Source organism: Otolemur garnettii, unplaced genomic scaffold, assembly GCF_000181295.1.
Source record: "Otolemur garnettii isolate 467f Iridium unplaced genomic scaffold, OtoGar3 scaffold00021, whole genome shotgun sequence".
Lineage (NCBI taxonomy): Eukaryota > Metazoa > Chordata > Mammalia > Primates > Galagidae > Otolemur > Otolemur garnettii.
In genome coordinates, this window is record NW_003852416.1 from 22092710 (window position 1) to 22111790 (window position 19081).

General features: G+C 40.2%; 1 protein-coding gene across 3 annotated transcripts in view; it reads left to right on the forward strand.

The window, feature by feature from the left end:
- The window catches only part of HPSE2 (heparanase 2 (inactive)), an 807441-nt gene that overhangs the window by 773481 nt on the left and 14879 nt on the right, over positions 1-19081 (forward strand). For all 3 annotated transcript variants that reach the window (XM_003787277.3, XM_003787278.1, XM_012803570.1), the window contains 2 exons: positions 6547-6692; positions 13779-13925. In XM_003787277.3, coding sequence (XP_003787325.1) covers positions 6547-6692; positions 13779-13925 — 293 coding nt within the window. The remainder of the gene's footprint in view (positions 1-6546; positions 6693-13778; positions 13926-19081) is intronic.

Here is a 19081-nt window from a genome sequence, read left to right on the forward strand (position 1 = left end):
AAAAAAAAAAAAACAAAACGGAACCTATCAATGACAGTCAATGAGGACTTACTATAAACTTACTGCATGATAGAGATGGGTTCAGTGATACGTTATTTGCTATATAATACTACAAAAACTATTAAATTACTTAGAAACTTAAGTTAGTACTATACATCAAATCGTTTCCAATGAGTTAAAAGGTTAATTTTTCAAATAATAATATAAAAAGAACTAGAAGAAATATGAGTTAAGATGTATCTGAGCTCTGTATGTGAATAAACTTGGAAGAACAAGAGAAGATAAAATCAAAAGAAAATATTGATATATTTTTCTACAATTGTTTTTAATCCTCTTGAAAAAAATCGCAAAAAGTGATAAAAGTTGAACTACAAACTTGAACAGAATATTGTGTCATATACAATGAAAGGATTCTCGATACTGCTATGAAAAGATAAGTGACAGGGCATTCCAGGAAGATGGCAGAGTAAGAAGCACCAGCAATCTGTCTCATCACCAAAACAATAGTTGCACTGGCAGAATCTGTCTAATGTAAGTATTTTGGAACTCTAGGATCTATTAAAGGCTTGTAACTTTCAAGGGAAGACTTGGATGGTGAGTTGCAGTTAATTTTGGACAATTTTAGCTCTTAGCTCCATTTTGGCTACCCATCCCCCACCCCTCAGCCCCATAGCTGGCAGCTGTGCCTGTGTTCCTGGAGCAACTTACATACAGCTTGCAGGAGCCAGGGTGGGCAAAAAAGATCCTGCCCTCCAAATACTAGGGACCTCTGCTCTGATCTCTGATTGCTGCTTCTGATCACAGAGGAGCAAATGAAGAAGGAGGTTGACGTTGTTGTTGCACCCCATCTTCCCCCTCTGGCTGAAGTGACTGCAGAAGACTTAAAGGGCTGATGCCCTTTTTTATTTTTGCTCCTTTCTCTTTTTCTCTTCTTCCTTTATGTGAGCCAGACATCAAGACAGGAACATTCAAAAGCCACTGCATATACAGGGAAAATTCAGAAAGTCATTATGCATACCCAGGAAAAGATGCAGGTTCAAAAAGAACAAAACCCAAGAAGACCTTACATTTATGCCTCAGACTGATCCTTGGCACAGAGCCTACAGTTTAAAAAAATAAGCAAAAGATGGGTACTGTGGCTCATGCCTGTAATCCCAACACTTGGGGAGGCTGAGGCAGGTGAATTGACTGAGCTCACAGGTTCAAGACCAGCCTGAGCCAGAGTAAGACCCCATCTTTAAAAAATAGCTGGAAGTTGTGGCGGGCACCTGTAGTCCCAGCTACTTGGGAGGCTGAGACAAGAGGATCATTTGAACCCAAGAGTTTGAGGTTGCTGTGACCTAGGACACCACGGCACTCTACCAAGGGTGACCAAGTGAGACTCTGTCTCAAAAAAAATAAAAAATGGGCTCAGCGCCTGTGGCTCAAGCAGCTAAGGTGCCAGCCACGTACACCTGAGCTGGCAGGTTCGAATCCAGCCCGGCCCACCAAACAACAATGATGGCTGCAACCAAAAATAGCTGGGCATTGTGGCAGGCGCCTATAATCCCAGCTACTTGGGAGGTGGAGGCAGGAGACTCGCTTGAGCCCAGGAGTTGGAGGGTGCTGTGAGCTGTGATGCCACGGCACTCTACCCAGGGGGATAGCTTGAGGCTCTGTCTCAAAAATAAATAAATAAATAAATAATGAAAAAATAAGCAAAAACAATCAAAATACTGCAAACCTTAGGAAAAGGGAGTGATTTTCAGGGTTACCACATTATTAGATTCAAATGTCAGTTTCAACAACAACAATAAAAAATCACAAAGCATACAAAGATACAGGTATGGTCCATTCAAAGGAAAAAAATAAATCATTAGAAACTATCTTTGAAAAAGACCTGATGGCAGATCTACTAAACAAAGACTTGAACTGTCTTAAATAGACTGAAAGAAGCTGTGAGGAGAGTCAAGAAAATAGTGTATGAGGAAAATGAAAATATCAATAAAGAGATTGAAAAATGTAAAAGAACCAAAAAGAAATTCTTAGGCTGAAAAGTACAGTGACTGAAATAAAAATTTAGTAGAGGGATTCAGAGACAGATTTGAGCAGCCAGAAGAAGAATCAGCAAACTTAAATGTAGGGCAATGGAAATTATCAAGTCTAAGGAACAAAGAGGAAAAAAAACTGAAGTGAGCAGAGCCTAAGGGACCTGTGGGATACCATTAAGCAGACCAACATAAGCACTGTGAGAGTCCCAAAAAGAGAATAAAAAAGAAGAGAGAATACACAATGAAATATGAAATAATGGCTGATAACTTTCCAAATTTGATAAAATACATGAATAGAAACATCTAAGAAACTCAATGAACGCCAAGTAAGATGAATTTAAAGAGATCCACACCAAAACTCTTTACAATTAAACTTGCAAAAGCCATAGAGAATTGAGAGCAGCAAGAGAGAGGTGACTTATCACATGCAAAGGATTCTCCATAAGATTATTATTGGAGACTTCAATACCCTACTCTCTATAACAGTTAGGAAAAACAGACAGAAGACAACTAAGGAAGTAGAGGCATTAAACAATATAATAAACCAACTAGATCTAACAGACACGTACTGAACACTCTACCTACAACAATAGCATCCACTTTCTTCTTGTTGCACATAAGGCATTTGTCAGAATAACTCCATATGTTAGTTCACAAATTAAATCAGTTGTGATATAGTGGTGTATACACACACAAAGGAATGTTATTAAACTGTAAAAACTCTGACATATCCTACAGCATAGATGAACATTAAGTGAAATAAGCCAGTCACAAAAAAGATAACCCAATGAATCCATTTAGATGAAGTACTTAGAATAATCACAAAGACAGCAGAATAGTGTTTGCCAGTAGCTGGACAGAAGGAGGAATGAGGACTTAATGTTTAACCAGTATAGAGTTTTAATTTTACAAGATGAAAATAGTTATGGTGATAGATGGTGGTAACAGTTATGAATTCATTTAATACCACTGAACTATACATTTTAAATGGTTAAGATTTCATTAGGAATTAACTTCATGGGTGGCACCTGTGGCTCAAAGGAATTAACTTCATTAACGTCTTTTATGTATCTATCTTACAACCTCTTTAAAATTGTACCCAGGTATCCTCATCTCTTTTCTTCAAGAATGGTCTGGTATTTAGCTTCCCATAGTGGAAAGCAGACTGGTTTCAAGTTAATAAATCTAAGTGTAAGTTCAAATTTACCATTCAATAATGATTAGGATTGTTTAAGTTCATATCTCTAAAGCTTTTTTTTAATTTTTACATAAGTGCTGAGAATTAAACATAATAAATATCTCTTTCATCTAAATATGAATGTCTTTCTTACATACATGTCTTCCTTTAAGTAAAAATTGCCATGACACAAAGATCACAGCCATGACTAAATGCAAGTCTGAGAGCAAGTCTGTTTACTGTTTTCAAATTACCTAAATAAAAACCAGGATGTTCGTGATAAGACATTGAAATAAAGGATAAGCAAAAGAGGAACAAACTATAGTAAGTTGAAATTGGAATAAATAAAAGTGTTTTTTTGTCTTCTAAATGCTTTGAAAATGCAAAAATCAGAAATTAAATCATAGTAACCCTTTGTACTAAAACTAAAGGTCCTTTCTAATTTCTACACCTTCCCTCCATGTTGAATTCCTCTTTTGTCAGCTGCCTAGTGCCTTTATAGAATATAACTTTGTACTTCACAGAATAAATGAAGGTGTTGTACAACTATTGGAGGTCGTTGGATCCCTGTTTGCTTTCATGGTGAAACATTCGCTAGTTTGGAGACCTAAGATGTATCTTAAACATTCTGAACCCATTTCCATATCTGTAAAATAAGAATAATCCCTATTAGTATTATTATTGTATCAGAAGAGTTACTGAAAAAATACCAGGCTAATAGTTGCCAACTTAAATATTAAAGTTTTTACTTTCATTACTTAAAAGAAGGTACAAGCAGTCTCCAGGTTGTAAATGGGATTGGTTCTTTAAGTTTGTTCTAAGTTGAATTTATATGTAAGTTGGAACGGGGACATTTACCTATTACCTATAATAGCCTCCATTCGTATGTGTGAGTCACACATCATTCAGGGGTTTATAACTCAGTGACTATTATAACAGCCTCCACTCATACATGCAGGAAAAGGGTGGAAATCCCATTGACTCATGATAATCACTTTACAAAGTAATAATTAAAAGCACAGAAATTGTAATCAAAGAAGAAAAAATTAAACCCCCGGTCTTTGTGCAGCCTCTGCCAGGCCCAGGCATCCACAGGCAGCGGTGCCTGTCCCTGCTTCTCCTTTTCTGACTGGGAAATAAATGCCCCTGAAGGAAAAAAGAAAAAAAAAGAAAAAATTAAACCAATGATTTGTTTCCATCATATGATTGACAGTGATTAAATATTTGCCTTTTGTTTTTGAGACAGTCTTACTCTGTAGCCCAGGCTACAGTGCTGTGGTGTCATCAATCTAGCTCATAACACAGCAACCTCAAACTCTTGGGTTCAAAGGATCCTCCTGCCTCAGCCTCCAAGTAGCTGGGACTACAGGTGCCCACCATAATGTCTGGCTAATTTTTCTCTTTTTAGTAGAGATAGAGTTGTGCTCTTGCTCAAGCTAGTCTTGAACTCTTTACCTCAAGCAATCCTCCTGCCTCAGCCCCCCAAAGGGCTAAGATTACAGGCATGGAGCCACTGAGCTAACATTTGCCATTTGCCATTTTAAATATTAGGAGACCATATTTAACAGTCACCCTAGGGCCACTTAAAATTAAGATAAATGATTGGAAAAGGCTACTCAGGGCAGATTTGGAGCTATTCTAGTGGCAAAGGGGCTTTGAGATTTCGTTCTAAGCTATACAGTTCAGCAGACATTTTAAAGTAGCTAATGTTATAAATGACCACACAAGAATTAAAATACCATCAGAAGGCTTTTACCTCAAAAGATGAAAGAATAAAACATGGACGATATCTTTAAGATATTAAGAAATATGTACTAAACTATATGTTCACCAAATTCTGGAATTGGCTGTGGGGGCAGTCCTAAACAATTTAGGACATCCTGGGTTGTTTGTTTGTTTTTTGAGACAGAGTTTCACTATGTTGCACTCGATAGAGTGCAGTGACATCACAGCTCACAGCAACCTCAAACTCTTGGGCTTCAGCAATTCTGTTGCCTCAGCCTCCCAAGTAGCTGGGACTACAGGCACCTGCCACAACGCCCAGCTCTTTTTTTGGTTACAGTTGTCATTGTTGTTTAGCAGGCCTGGGCCAGATTCAAACCCACCACCCCCAGTGTATGTGGCTGGTGCCCTAACCACTGAGCAACAGGGGCTGAGCCAGGGACATCCTGTTTTATACAGTGAACTATAAACTCTGAAGTCATTACTTCATAATAGATGATAAAAATTTTACACAATATAAATGCAAATTGTATATTTATATCAAATACAAAAAATATGGTAATAGTAAATACAATAGAAATTAAGATGATAGTGGATGGGCTTTTGTAATCTCAGGTACTTGGGGGGGTTGCTATAGAATGAACATTTATTAATCAGTGACCAGTGGATCCTGAAATGGTTAAAACATCACATTCTTTTTAGTTTAGAATTACTCTTTCTAGTGAAGGACTATTGAGGGTGACCAAGAATTAGCTTTCTAGTTTGCAAACATTTTTCTCTTTGTCTCTTCCGCTCTGGAATCAAAGACTCTGGTCTCCTGCCTGGAGAAGTTTCATCTCCCTCCCTCTGCTCTAGTAGTCTTTAGTGACAATGTTTAAGGATGACATTTTGGATTCTCATATTGGTAACAACCCTAAGAAATGAAAATCTATTCTACAATTAAACAGAAGTCATAAGTATAAAAGTAAAGTCATAGGAAAAGAAAGTAGAATATTTAAGGCCCCAAATGGTTTTATTTCATATATGAATTTGATTCATTTCTTCATATACTATTCTGAGTCTGCTTCACTTACCCATCCCATTTAGTTTAAAAGGTCCCTTTAGGCCAGGCCTGGTGGCTCATACCTGTAATATTAGCATTCTGGGAAACTGAACCAGGAGATCACATGAGCTCAGGAGTTCAAGACCAGCCTGAGCAAGAGCAAGACCCCGTGTCTACAAAAAACAGAAAAATTAGCTTGGCATGGTGTTCTGTACCTATAGTGCCAGCTACTCAGGAGGATGAGGTAAGAGGATCACTTGTGCCCAGTTTGAGGTTACAGTGAGCTATGTGGACACTACCGCACACCAGCCAGGGTAACAGAGGAAGACTTTGTCTCAAAATAATAATAGTAGTATTAATAAAAAGGCCACCATAGAAAGCACCCACTTCATTATCAACCCAGAGTCAGTGCTGCATTGGGGTGACCATGCTTGTACGGTTAGGATCTCATTAGCCACCATCACTATTCTCCTGGTAGAAAGTGATTTCTTGCCTGTGTGTTTGTCTGTCATGTTTACTCAGAACATCTGCGCATCCATTCCTGCCTTGACTTTGTGCCTCTCTATTCCCCTCAGGACTATTGGCTCTCTCTCCTTTACAAGCGCCTGATTGGCCCCAAAGTCTTGGCCGTGCACGTGGCTGGACTCCAGCGGAAGCCACGGCCAGGCCGAGTGATCCGGGACAAACTAAGGATTTATGCTCACTGCACAAACCATCACAAGTAAGTCTTCACAGAGGTGGCACAGAAAAGCCACCCCTGGGGGGCTTTGCTCCCTCTTAGAATTTCAGGTCATTTGAGATCACTTCAAGTCATCTCCACTTATCTTTATTCAAAACTGTTGCTGCAATGACCATACCTGCTTTTTACAGGTTTTAAAGAATTTCTGATAAATGGCTTTTTCTCCAATAAACTCCTCTTCTCATACTTACAGGATTTATTCATAAAAGGTTCATAAAATACATGCCATTTGTCCAATTATTTATTCATCCAACAAATTTTTATTGGGCATTTTCTCAGTGCCAGTTGATACAAAGCCCATGAGGCCTTTTTGTGTGACTAAGGCTGAGCCAAAGCAAGCGGTATAAAATCTTTTCCTATGATCCACCAGCAGAGCTTGAGAAAATAAAATAAATCTCCGTTTCTAAGATGCACGCTAGAGAGTGATACCACTATAAATCCAGGCCTAGATCAGTGTGACCCTGGAACAAAAGGAGTGTCCACAGGTGGTCGTGAGAGTTTTAGAGCCCATTTCAGTATTTGAAAAATCTTTTCAGCTCTTTGAAAGGTAAAAGGCTAAATGAAATCTGGGCTTGTTTTTTGCCAGACTGAACTTATAGCAACCCAGTGTGGTAATGTGTGATTATCCTCTTTTTGATCTGAAACAGTCATTAGAGTTATCTTTAAAACGAACAGGAAAAGTAAATATCAATAAAGTTTAGCAGACAATAAATTTAAAAACATGAAATCCATAGGGGAAAACATTTAAAGTGGGCCTAAAGCAAAACCTGTCTGGCCAAATATGGCTTTCTTACATCACTTCATGTTTAAGGCAGAGTAGGTTGTCCTGGAAAAGAGAATTCTTTCTCTTAAAATAGAGAAAACCTGGGAGACTTGAGGGGAGTGGGTAAGGGAGTGCTTCCAGCCAGACCTTCATTCCATCCCAAGCCTATCAGGGACTGATCAAGAGGAGTGGATGACACAAAGAGCTTGGAGAGGTCAGGTTACAACAGATGCGCCTTCTCCTTCCTTGATGAGAAAGGAGCCAAGCCAATTAATTTATCATGATAAGATTTTTCAAAGAATCACTCTGAGCAGAGTGGGGCCAGGGGCCAGTTATCTAGTCCATAGATACAAGTGCCTATTGTGGATGCGGGGAGGCTGGTTTGGGCAGAGGCCAGAGGCTTTCAACATCCCTTTTACTCAACAGGAAGCTCAATCCAGTACCTGACAGAGAGTGACTGCTTTATGGCCTTGGCCTGGAGTTATCTGATCATCACACAAGGAAACATTGTATTCCTTGTCTCTGTCCTGGCTCTGAGGTAACCACCCAAAAGGTGGACCCTCAGCCTCAAGAGAGAAAAATTACTCTTGGCACCTTCTATCCCTGTTGGAAAGTAAATCAGTCTGTAGCCTTTATGCTACTAGTCTGAAGACCTAGGGAAAATATATCTATAGCCATGGGCTTAGCAGGATTTATGTGTCCTCATAGATGCCTTCTCACATAGTCTCATTCCAGTGTTCATCCTAATGTTCTTTAACCTTCTCATGGGAAGTCGTCATTGATATTCTGAGTATACTATGAACTGAGGGTCAGTGTCTCATTCATTTTGGTATTACAGTGACAGGCATGAAGAACATCTTAGTAAATAACCTAGGTTAATGAATGAATGAATGAATGCAGAAGAAATAGGGCATCAGGACATTACTGTTGGTAAAGTTACAGCTTTCTTCCTCTCTGATATTACTACACCAGCCAGATGGAGGGAGTGTGATATTCTGGTTTGGAATTCTACCATTCCTTAGATGAGGCCTCAAACAAGTTACTAAAATCATCTGGATTCAAGACTCTCTATATCACCAGCTCCCCTACATTCTGTGGGTAGTTGTTCCAGAACCTCCCTTAGGAAACTGGTCACCAAACTTATATCAGTACAACCTCTCCCTGTTAAAAACAAAGAAAAGATTTTTATAATCCATTCTACACATGATCCTAATGGGTGAAGGTCTTTATTGCCATTAGAGCCATAAGGAAAGCCTCCAGGGAATGCACTGAGCTGGCTGAGGTTGCAGGCTGCTTCAAGTCAGCACTGTCAGATGCTCAGACAGGAGGGTGTAAAGATAGGAGAAGTGCCTGTTCTCCAATCTGAGAAGCCACATGCCTTGTCTGTGGCCCTATTTCTGCCACAGCAGTCAGAAGGAAGCACTACAGATTCATTAAGTTTATTTGTGGTCAATGAGGCCAAAGTCCCAGAATTCTCTAAGAATGAGCAGGGCTGCTTCATGCTATTCAACCCTAACCAATACTCTGAAAATATATGTCCTGAAAAAAAACAAGGATTATGCAAGAAAGTATACATTTACTAGTAGAACAATCCAAAGAAGTGTCTATTAAAACAACTCCTGCACTCCAGTGTGTATTGAATACTTGCATCCTACCAGATATTGGATTTACAGTGGTTCTCAACCTGTGGGTTGCAACCTCTTTGTAATAATGAAAATACATCATGGCATTAGGAAGGTTGAGAACCACTGATTTATATTATCTTATTGAATTCCAAAGGTTCTATGGTATCAGCCCTGTATGCAAATAACAATATTAATGACACAAAGAATTTTACATTTGGGAAGAGCCTTTACGCATCATTTGGCCCACCCCAGTCAATTCAAGAATCCATTTTACATCTCTTTGACACTCATGCAACTTCTACTTGGATGCCACACCACTTCTCATGGCAGCCTTACGCATTGCAGGTCATTTCTGACCTAGCAGAGCATTGTCTCTTATGATTGATTTAGGAGAGAAAGTTGATACTTATACCAGCAGGTGCTTTTCTGCTTCGGTTCTGGAGTTAACAAATTAGGACACTGGCAGAATGGCAGTTTTCACCCTGGACTTCCCTATTCAGAGAACAATCGAGTTTTGACAAGGAAATCTCTCTTATAAGCTGTTCTTCTGAGACAATGTATGTTTCTGGGGTGGAGCTAAGGTCCTTAGCCAAGTTCAGAACCAATTGGAACCTGGTGGAATTTGAAGCAAAATTGGGCCTTTTGGGGTTCAAGTTCGTTTATTGTTGGCAAACAATGACTTCCTGTTTTTCAGAGGAAGTTTTTTTAAAGACTCATAAAAAAGGTTCCTGAGGCTTCTTGGACATCAAGTGGCTCTTACAAAACAATATTTTGATGAGTTAAGTGTAAATGAATCAGAAACATGTGGATTAAATTTCCCTTAAAATACACAGGGGCTTTAAAATTAAGGGAGAAAAAATGTTTGGCAAAACATGGTCTGACTTTTACCGAACCTCAAACCTTTGAGTTAGATTTGGAGACAATAGATCAACTCAGGTTCAAGCATATTGACTTTCACGGGGAATGACCATGGACTGCAAAGCATTGTCTTCCTTCCCCTTTCCTAGCCTCCCAGCCTTACTGGAGACATTTCGAGAACATGACTGTTTTCTGTCTGGAAGTCCGGATACGCCTCCCCATATGACATTCTCTACCCCTTACATGGAGAATATTCCAATTTCAGCCTCCCTTCCCTGACTCACATCCTTCTCGTCCCATGGCAACACAGAGAAGATGTCAGGGAGGAAAAGACAGCCAGAAAAGACGAACTCCAGTTACATGGATTCTTTGCTGGTGAAAAAAAAATCTCTCTGTAAGAAATGGGCAAAATAGATGTTCTACCCAGACAACTTCTCTCCAGAAAGGGGCATTCACTAAGATAATCAAAAGCCACCCGGACTTTACATCAGGCCAGCAATTTGCAAACTAAAGTTTCAGACATCATTTTTCTCCAAGATTCTTCTTCTGTGGTAAGAGGATATATATCCTTCAGGAATCTGGATTCTCAACACAGTATATTGAGGTTGGTGTTGCACTCCCCAGCCAAGAAGGTATCTTTGCAGCCAAAAGACATCTGCTTAATATCCTTGCCCATTAGCCAAGCAGAGAGAGGGATGGCTGAGGCAGTCTTCAATGCCAATTCCCACCTGAGGAGGCTCTGGGAGTTCTGTGAGAGCCTCTGCATGTTGGTCTCTGGACTTGTACTGGTTTGTCTCCCTCAGGGGAACTATGTAAATGGAATCAGACCATTGCCAAGCAGCTTGAAAAGACAGCTTTCCCTACAGCAGTGCTGTGATTTCAGGTCCCCCTTCCCACCCACCATTTCCCCACATCCCACCCTTCTCTGCTACAGTCTCTGAGGGCTCATTCTGCCCCAGCTCTGCAGAAGAAAAACTCATAAATGCAAGCACGTGGCTCTCTCCTCCTCCACTCTGGCCTTTGAGAGTGTTGTTTGATGGTAGCTAGCTAAAAGGTTTACGGCAGTCTGACAAAATTGATACCCATCCATGCCTATTTTGCTCCCACTCTGAAGCCCAGAGACCTGTAATTAATGGTATTTTCTTTAGGTTTGCACATAGCTAAGCTAAGGTGAAAGCCCACCAGTGGAATAGAGTCAATGTATTTTAATGATGGTCAACACCAACACAAAGCTGCCAGAATCCTTATTCAGAGTTCTGGGGACACAAATCTGCCCAAAGCAATTGATGTTTTCTTTGTGACCAAACTCTTTTGGTTACAAAAGCAGTTCACATGCTGTAAGACATTAACAAGGACCAGACGAGGAGGGACCGAATAGGGAAGTCATTTAATAATTTAACAAAACACAAATGCAGACATCCAGAAAACCTTGAATACAGTAGTGCCCTCCTACAGATGCAAGAAAAAATCAAGTGATGCACAGCCAGCAGGATATACTTTGGGATTTCTTCTCATAATCTTAATGGATTATTATAAGCAAGCAGCTCCCAAACCCAATTCATCTGCCAAATAATACAGAAAAAAAAATTTTAAATATAGATTTCCAGGCCCTAATCCCAAATGGATTGAATGAAAATCTCCAGGGAAGAACTGTAGAAACTATACTTGTTTAAAAACCCAAGTTACCATACTGACCTGCCCTTGGTCACTCAACTCTTAATTAGCACCTTTAGAAGCAGAGATGAGTGACCTGGAGATTGAGGGGTACTATTTCTGCAAGGAATGATGTTTTCCTCTGGGCAAAGTTGACTTAGAGTTTCTCTGAACTCCTCCTTTGAAGGCGGGACTGGGCCATTTTTTCTGTTTCCTCTCATTAACCCATCCAGATGGGGCCCTAAGGGACCCCTTAGAAACAAAGTCTTTTTTTCCTACAGAGAGAAGGAAATCATTATAGTTCTGTTGATACATGCTGAAAAGCTCTTGCATGTAGGCATATAGTTCTCCTGGCTTCTGAACATCCTGTGCTGGTTTAAAAGGATTCCAAAATAGTGAATAGTTTTGTAATTTTGGAGTAGGTAAAACAGCAAAAGCAGAAAGCAAAAAAATAAGTCAATTTATAAATTTGACTACATAAAAGTATTTAACTTTTAGATAGTAGTATATAATATAAATAAACTGAAGTGGCCAAAGAGAACAGGAGGAAAATTTTCAACATACATACAGACAAGATTGCTATCTTTAACAAAGAAACAATTTCTATAAATCAATAGAAATATGGGCAAAAACATGAATAGGCAATATACAAAAGAAGGAAATAATATGGCAAAGGAAAAAAATTGCTGTATGAATTATAAAAATTAGAAAGTAATGCAACGTTGAAATCCCATTTTTAACTCTCAGGTTGACAAAAATATTTTAAAAGATTAATATCCCGTTTGCTGAAGGGTATGAGGAAATGAGTGCTCTCATACTGAGCAGGTGGGGGAAAATTAATACAAACTTTTAGAGAGTTAATATCAATGCCATCAAAATGTGTGTATCTGTCAAGATACTTGAGGTCACTCCGTGACAAAGAAGAACCCCCAAATTTCCATGACTTACAATAAAAAAATTTTTTTTCTCATTTGCATTGCTTGTCTATCATGGCTCAGCCATAGCTGTGCTCCGCACCATCTCCATCCCAGCATCCAGGCCAGATGGCAGCCTGTGTCAACAACAGTCTTCTAGCAAAGGGAAAAGAGACATGGCGTAACACGACCGGGTCTTCAACCTTCTGCCATAGGTTCTAACATGTCCACCCACATTCCACTGGACAAAGCAAATCATATGTTCACAGAGCAGGAACATAAAATCTTCCCACAGGGAGGGACACCACTGGGAATGGACTAGAAAGTTTGGTGAAGAATCATACAATGTGTATTCCCATTGACCTAATGATTCCAACTTCTGTGATTTTACCCATCAGAAATAATCATGACATTCAAAAAGTTTAAATATAATGAGGCTCTTCATAACATAATTTATAATGAAAAAAGTTTTAAAACAACACTGTCTTCAAGTGACATTAGTGAAATAAATTATGTTACATTTCTATGACTGAAAAATTTAGCATTCTTCTACAAGTAGAAGAAAATATAATAACATGGGAATACATTTAAAATAGTCATTAACAGGGCAGTGCCTGTGGCTCAGAGGAGTAGGGCACAGGCCCTATATATACCAGAGGTGGTGGGTTCAAACCCAGCCCCTGTCAAAAACTGCAAAAAAAAAAAGGATATTCATAAACAGAAAAAAGCCCTGTGGATAATGTGATCCTAATTATGTAAAAAACTGAATAAGATACATGTATGTGTCAAAGTGTCAAAGTACTCAATAAATATTTGTCAAGTTAATAAAGTAAAAAAATACAAGAAAGATGTTTGCCAAAATATTATTGTATCTCAAGATATGAGGATTATGGGGAATTTTTTTCTTCTTTGTATTTCTCTATATTTTTCTTTTTCTTTCTTTTTTTTTTTTTTGCAATCAGCATGTTCTACTTCTATACTAAATAAATAACATAAAATATACATTATGTTTTCTAAAATAATTATAATAAATTTAAAGAAAATCAAAAAAAGTATGATGGGAAGTGGATGTCTTCTTTGTAAGAAACCACAGTAACAGGATTTTCCTGTCTTTTAGGGTCTGTAGTGGCCAAGTTTCATAAAATAAGTGCCCATTTCTTGGGTTGTCCTATTATGTACAGTCTATAAATTATTAAGGAACATCTAACTGACCACTTTGTTTCCATATATTCCCTTCTCTCTCTCTGGATCTCAGCCACAACTATGTTCGTGGATCCATTACACTTTTTATCATCAACCTACATCGATCAAGAAAGAAAATCAAACTGGCAGGGACTCTCAGAGACAAGCTTGTGCACCAATATCTGCTGCAGCCCTATGGGCAGGAGGGCCTAAAGTCCAGGTATGTGACAACCTGAAAATAGTTTAGGAGCAAGTGCAACAGGAGTTGGGAGAGTAGGGAGCAAGAGTCACCTCCTTGGCTGAAGGCACCAATGTTGCTACTGATTCACCTGAAGGCTCAGGGGGATGGAGTAGGACAAGAAGTGGTCTAGAGGCAGGAGACTGCTGACTCCTTTTGGGAACCTGGTCCAGCCCCTATATCTAGGCTTAGATTTCTCAACTATAAAGTTGAATGGTGGACAAAATATTTCTCAACAAAGACACTCTTGTTATTGGAGCAAGAAATTTCTTCATTATGGAGGATTATGACATCACAAGCTATTTAACATCTGTGGTCCCTGCCCACTAAGTGCCAATAGCACCTCCTGCCCATGTGATAACCAAAACTCCTGGTAGTTGAAGACCATGTCCCTTCCAGCTATAACATTTCGTAATCCTATAACTCCTTTTTTGTCACCATCCACAAGCTCCAAGGGCTTAGAGGAGAGATCACTGGGCAAAGGGTCAAAAGTTCAGAAACCAAGAGTCAGTTCTAGCCCTAACTTTATAACTTCAGGCACATTACCACTCCACCTTCATTTCTTCAACTGAACAATAGGAGAGAGATATTATGTTCTAGGGGCTCTGTGGCCCTTCAAACTCTAAAAGTACACGATTCTGTAACTCTCTATACTCCCTCAGTTTCTCCTAGAGACTATTGACAACACCAGTTGCTGCCAACAGAACCACTCTTGGCCACAGTGAGAAGGACCTTGTCAAGGGCAAGGCCACCCCAGTTCCCCAAGCAAAACCTCTCAGGAAGGGTATGGGATGCTGTACAGACCAGAAGGCATTCCCATTCCATTTTTAATGTTTACCAAGTTTAACAAAGCTGTAAACTTGTAGCAGGTGGCTTGCACTCCAACAGCTGCCCACAAATATTTGCGCTGTAATTGTTCACTGCAACCTTGGTGGCTTGCATTTGGCATCACATGTACAATGGAAACAAAAGACAATCTGGGAAGTCACTTACTGAGTCTCTTTAGCCTTCTCTAAATCTGTATTTTCCGTCTTGGGTCACATACTGGCTCTATTTTCTGGCTGCACATATATTGCTTCTACTTTTCTTTCTTTTCAATCCTACCTACATCAGTAGGATTCTCTTGAGTATTTTGTCCCCTCTCTTTCACCTCCTAGTTCGTGACTGGTGTGCTGAATTCTTGGCCCTTATCCTAGGCAGGAGACCCAGTTCTGGTTCCAACTTCACCACTAAATAATCATATTACCTGGGCAAATTATCCTAATCCCTTGGCCTTATTTTTCTCATCTGCAGCATTAGGGCTGCTGTGCATTTGGTAAGGTCCCATTCAGTCTAAAACTCTCATCCTGGGTCGGATTTTCTGAGGACCATGAACCCATTTAATTCTCCTGTTGCCATTCAATAATAACCTGCAAAGGCCATTTCTGGAACTGAAGAACTTGGAAGTCATCCCAATGTCAGGAAGACCCCATGCACTGTGTGGAAGGGCCTGGCCAAATGCTTTAGTCTCACAGGCCAAGGTTTTCATCTCTGCTCTACCACTTGTTGGCTGTGTGTCCATGTCAAGTTATGTAATCTCTGCAGGGCTCAGTTTCCTCATCTGTAAAACCTCTCGTGTGGAGCAGAGAGGCAATCTGTGCAAAGTTCCTGACACACAGTAAATGCTTGATAAATGTTACCGCCTTCCTTTTCCTCAATTTAGAACTCTAGCTTGTTGGCAGAGTGAGAAAACAACTGCTCTTCCTAAGAATGTCCTTCAAAAGAGGTGTCTTCTCAGATTATTTTTTTGTTTGTTTGGCCAGGGCTGGGTTGGAACCCATCACCCGTGCCCTACTCCTTTGAACCACAGGCGCCGCCCATCTTCTCAGATTTTTAAGATAATGTGTGGACAAGATAAAGTTATTAAGATTATGACAAAAGTCATGCTAAGAATTACATAAAAGTAAAACTATGAAACAGGAGGAGATAGTAGTCAGGGGGAAGCATCTTTCTATGAGCTTATTTTCCCTCCAACTGAGGGGACGGGACTCCAACCCTATCATCCCATTGTTGTGTCCCTCCCTCCAAGATTATCCCCTTTAATTTGAACCTGGCCACAACCTGGCCCCTGTCCTTTCTATACTGTCCATAAGAGAGAATGAAGTGATTCACTCTTACTGGCTAGGGCTATGCCATACGTTCAAATTGTGCTGTCTGGTAGCTCACCTTGTCACCATGTTAGTGAGGAGTTGTGTTACAACTTTGTTAAGAATGTAGAAAGACAAGGACAGAGAGAAGTTCTTTCCTCAGGGATCTTTAAGAAGGTTTGGTAACACCCACTGAGATCAAATAATAATGTCATGTAATTGGAAGAACTGGAGTCAGAGGCCTGGATCTGAATGCAGATGCTACCACTTCTTGTGCTCAAACCTCAGTTTCCTTACCTGTCAATTGGCATATTGTGAGAATCAGCTTGGAGGATATGATTGAAATAAAGCCATGCATACACCTACATTTATAAATATAAATATAGATACATACATACAATTCTGCATATGTTATTATTAGATAGTGGATTGGAAGCCAAGAGAACTGGATACCAGCCCCTAATTCACTGGGAGACTTTGGGCCCTTCACTCCTTTGAGTTGTTCCTCTCCTATAAACCACTGCTAAAGTGAACACTTCTATTCCAGACCTCAGTGGTCAGCGCTGTTCAGTGCCATGTTGAACTATAAGCTGTCAGACAAGAATGGTCATGTACAAGCTCAGGACCACATCAAATATCTGCTTAGTAACTACTAAAGCGCAGGAGTCCTCAGTGGTTCTGGGATGGGGGTCTCACAGGAAGGGTGTGGTTTCACTGAAGCAGGCTATGCAGAAAATGATGAAAGGAAATGTAAGGAAGTGATTTCAGCCTTTGGTGTCTCTTTCTCTCTTTTATAAGCCTCTGGGGCCAGACTCTTGTGTTCTATGTCTGCTAATTCCTTACTCCAGCCTGAAGTCATATTAGCTCAGAAGAGGGTGGAAAGTTCTGAGAGCAGGGGAACAGGAGAGAATGGAGAACACATCTGTGCCCCTTTCAAGCCACCCATTGGACATTTTGGTCTGATGTTTCAGGAGTAGGGGTATGCCAGTAAACTTCTGGGGTCAGTTGAAAACATGAGTTGATTCTCATTCTCTTAGACTTGCCATCAGGATGGAGAAGCTTGAAATCTCTGAAAGGATATTGCTATGTGAACTCAGAGCTAAGGTATGTCAGGTGTCACACAGGAAGACCCCTGAGGCCACTAATCAGGCATAGGCTAGGCATCCAGGTGGCGGGATTCCTGATTCCCCTCTCAGTGAGAGAGCCATGCATAAGACCCCTGCTCAAGCCTCAGTTCCCTGCTGGGAGATTGTTCTCATTCCAGTCCCCATTACTCCCACTTGATTTCACTTTAGGAGCCTGTGGTCTCTATGGTCCCCAGCAAAGTCACTCTATTCCCCATAGGACAGACGTTTTAGAAAACTGCAGTGTGTACAGAGAATCGTATTCTGCATCTGGAATACGTATTCTTTAAGGAATGGCTGAAGGAAATGGGGACGTTTCATTCAGAGAAAAAAGTAAGGTACGTTGTAAGGACTTTCTTCAGATATTCACAGGACTGCCAAGTGAAACTAAACAGATTTGGCCTAAAACGCTCCAAAATGACAGAAAACCAAGGGGCGCAATTTGAAAGAGATAGATTTCAGTTCAAAATGAGCTCATTTTCCAAAGGCTTGCCTGGTCTGACCGAGGTCAGGATAGGCTTTCCAGGAGGTAGCCTATTAATCAGAGGGTGAGCAGCCATCTCAGAGGTGCTCTAAGATTCCTTCCTCAGTGGGAGGTTGGGGAAAAGATTACTGCTTCCCATGGAGCTCTGAAATTCTATTATTCTCTTCTAGTCCCTCTTCCTCCCACTTTACTTCACTTTATGAGCCTGCAGTCTCTATGGTCACCAGCAAAGTAGCTGCTTCTTTAAGCCACTAAAAGGCCACACAAACAGCCAGTGCTGAGGGGGAAATGGTGGCAATATCTGGCTAGTTGTTTCCAGAAGATACCCAGTAGTAGGTCCCTCCCTTGTCATATTTTCTGGTTTCTTGACTTTCTGGGAGGTTCACACCCTGGGCTATCACTTCCATTCTGGGTAAGTCGGAGGAGGAAAGCACCTTTGGGGAAGCTCTACCATCTGCAAAAGAGAGACTCTGCCCACTGCCTCACGTGATCAAATCAATAAACATTACTCTTACTCTCTACGGAATCACTCTACCTGGAACATAAATACCTCCAATGTCTTTCAACAAAAGAGAAGCAATGCAAAGTTGAGCCAAATAAGTCAACTTGCATCCAAAAGCAAAAGGACTCACTTTTGCAGGGAAATGTCAAGCCAAGAACAGGTGTTAGGTCAGATCCCAGGGTTCTTCCTTATGTGTCTTGTTCAATTCCCTTTGGAAGGAAAACACTCCAAAAATCAGAAAAGAAGGAAGCGACTTTCATCACATTAGCCATGCTATTCTGACACACTGACCTAAGGGAACCCACAGATGCTAAGAATCCTGGGGTGGAATGATATTTTGAGGTGATCTGGTTCATTCCCCTGCCCTCAGACAGTCTGTGGTTAAGCCATCTGGACCACAGGATGTCCCACATTTAGACACCTTGGGGAAAGAATGGCCACAATTTCAATCCTGTCTGAACACTAACTTTTCTTTACAAATCCTAAATTCAGATGCTTTTAAAAAAGTTCTTCTCTTGAACTATTCCTTAGACTACCTTTAATCACAGAATTCTCGTAAAAGCAAATTTTCTTTCACAGAAAAATGAGGGAATTTCCTTCTGTTTTTTCGATGCTTTCCTCAAAGAAAGGGATTATTAAATACTAGTAATGACCTAAATTGGTTTAATTTGAGTTCTACAAAAATCAATCTCAATATATTACATTCCAATCCCACATGCACAGGCAATACCAGCTCCCCTCCACCTAATAGACGCCTCCCTGAGGGTATATGTCTGAGGGAAAGATGCAAACATGGAGACTTCCCAAAGAAACTGAAAAGTATTTATCTTCATCCATTCATCAATTTTTATTGAGATCCTACTCTGTGCCAGACATAACTTATTTCTCTTCAGCAGTAACTA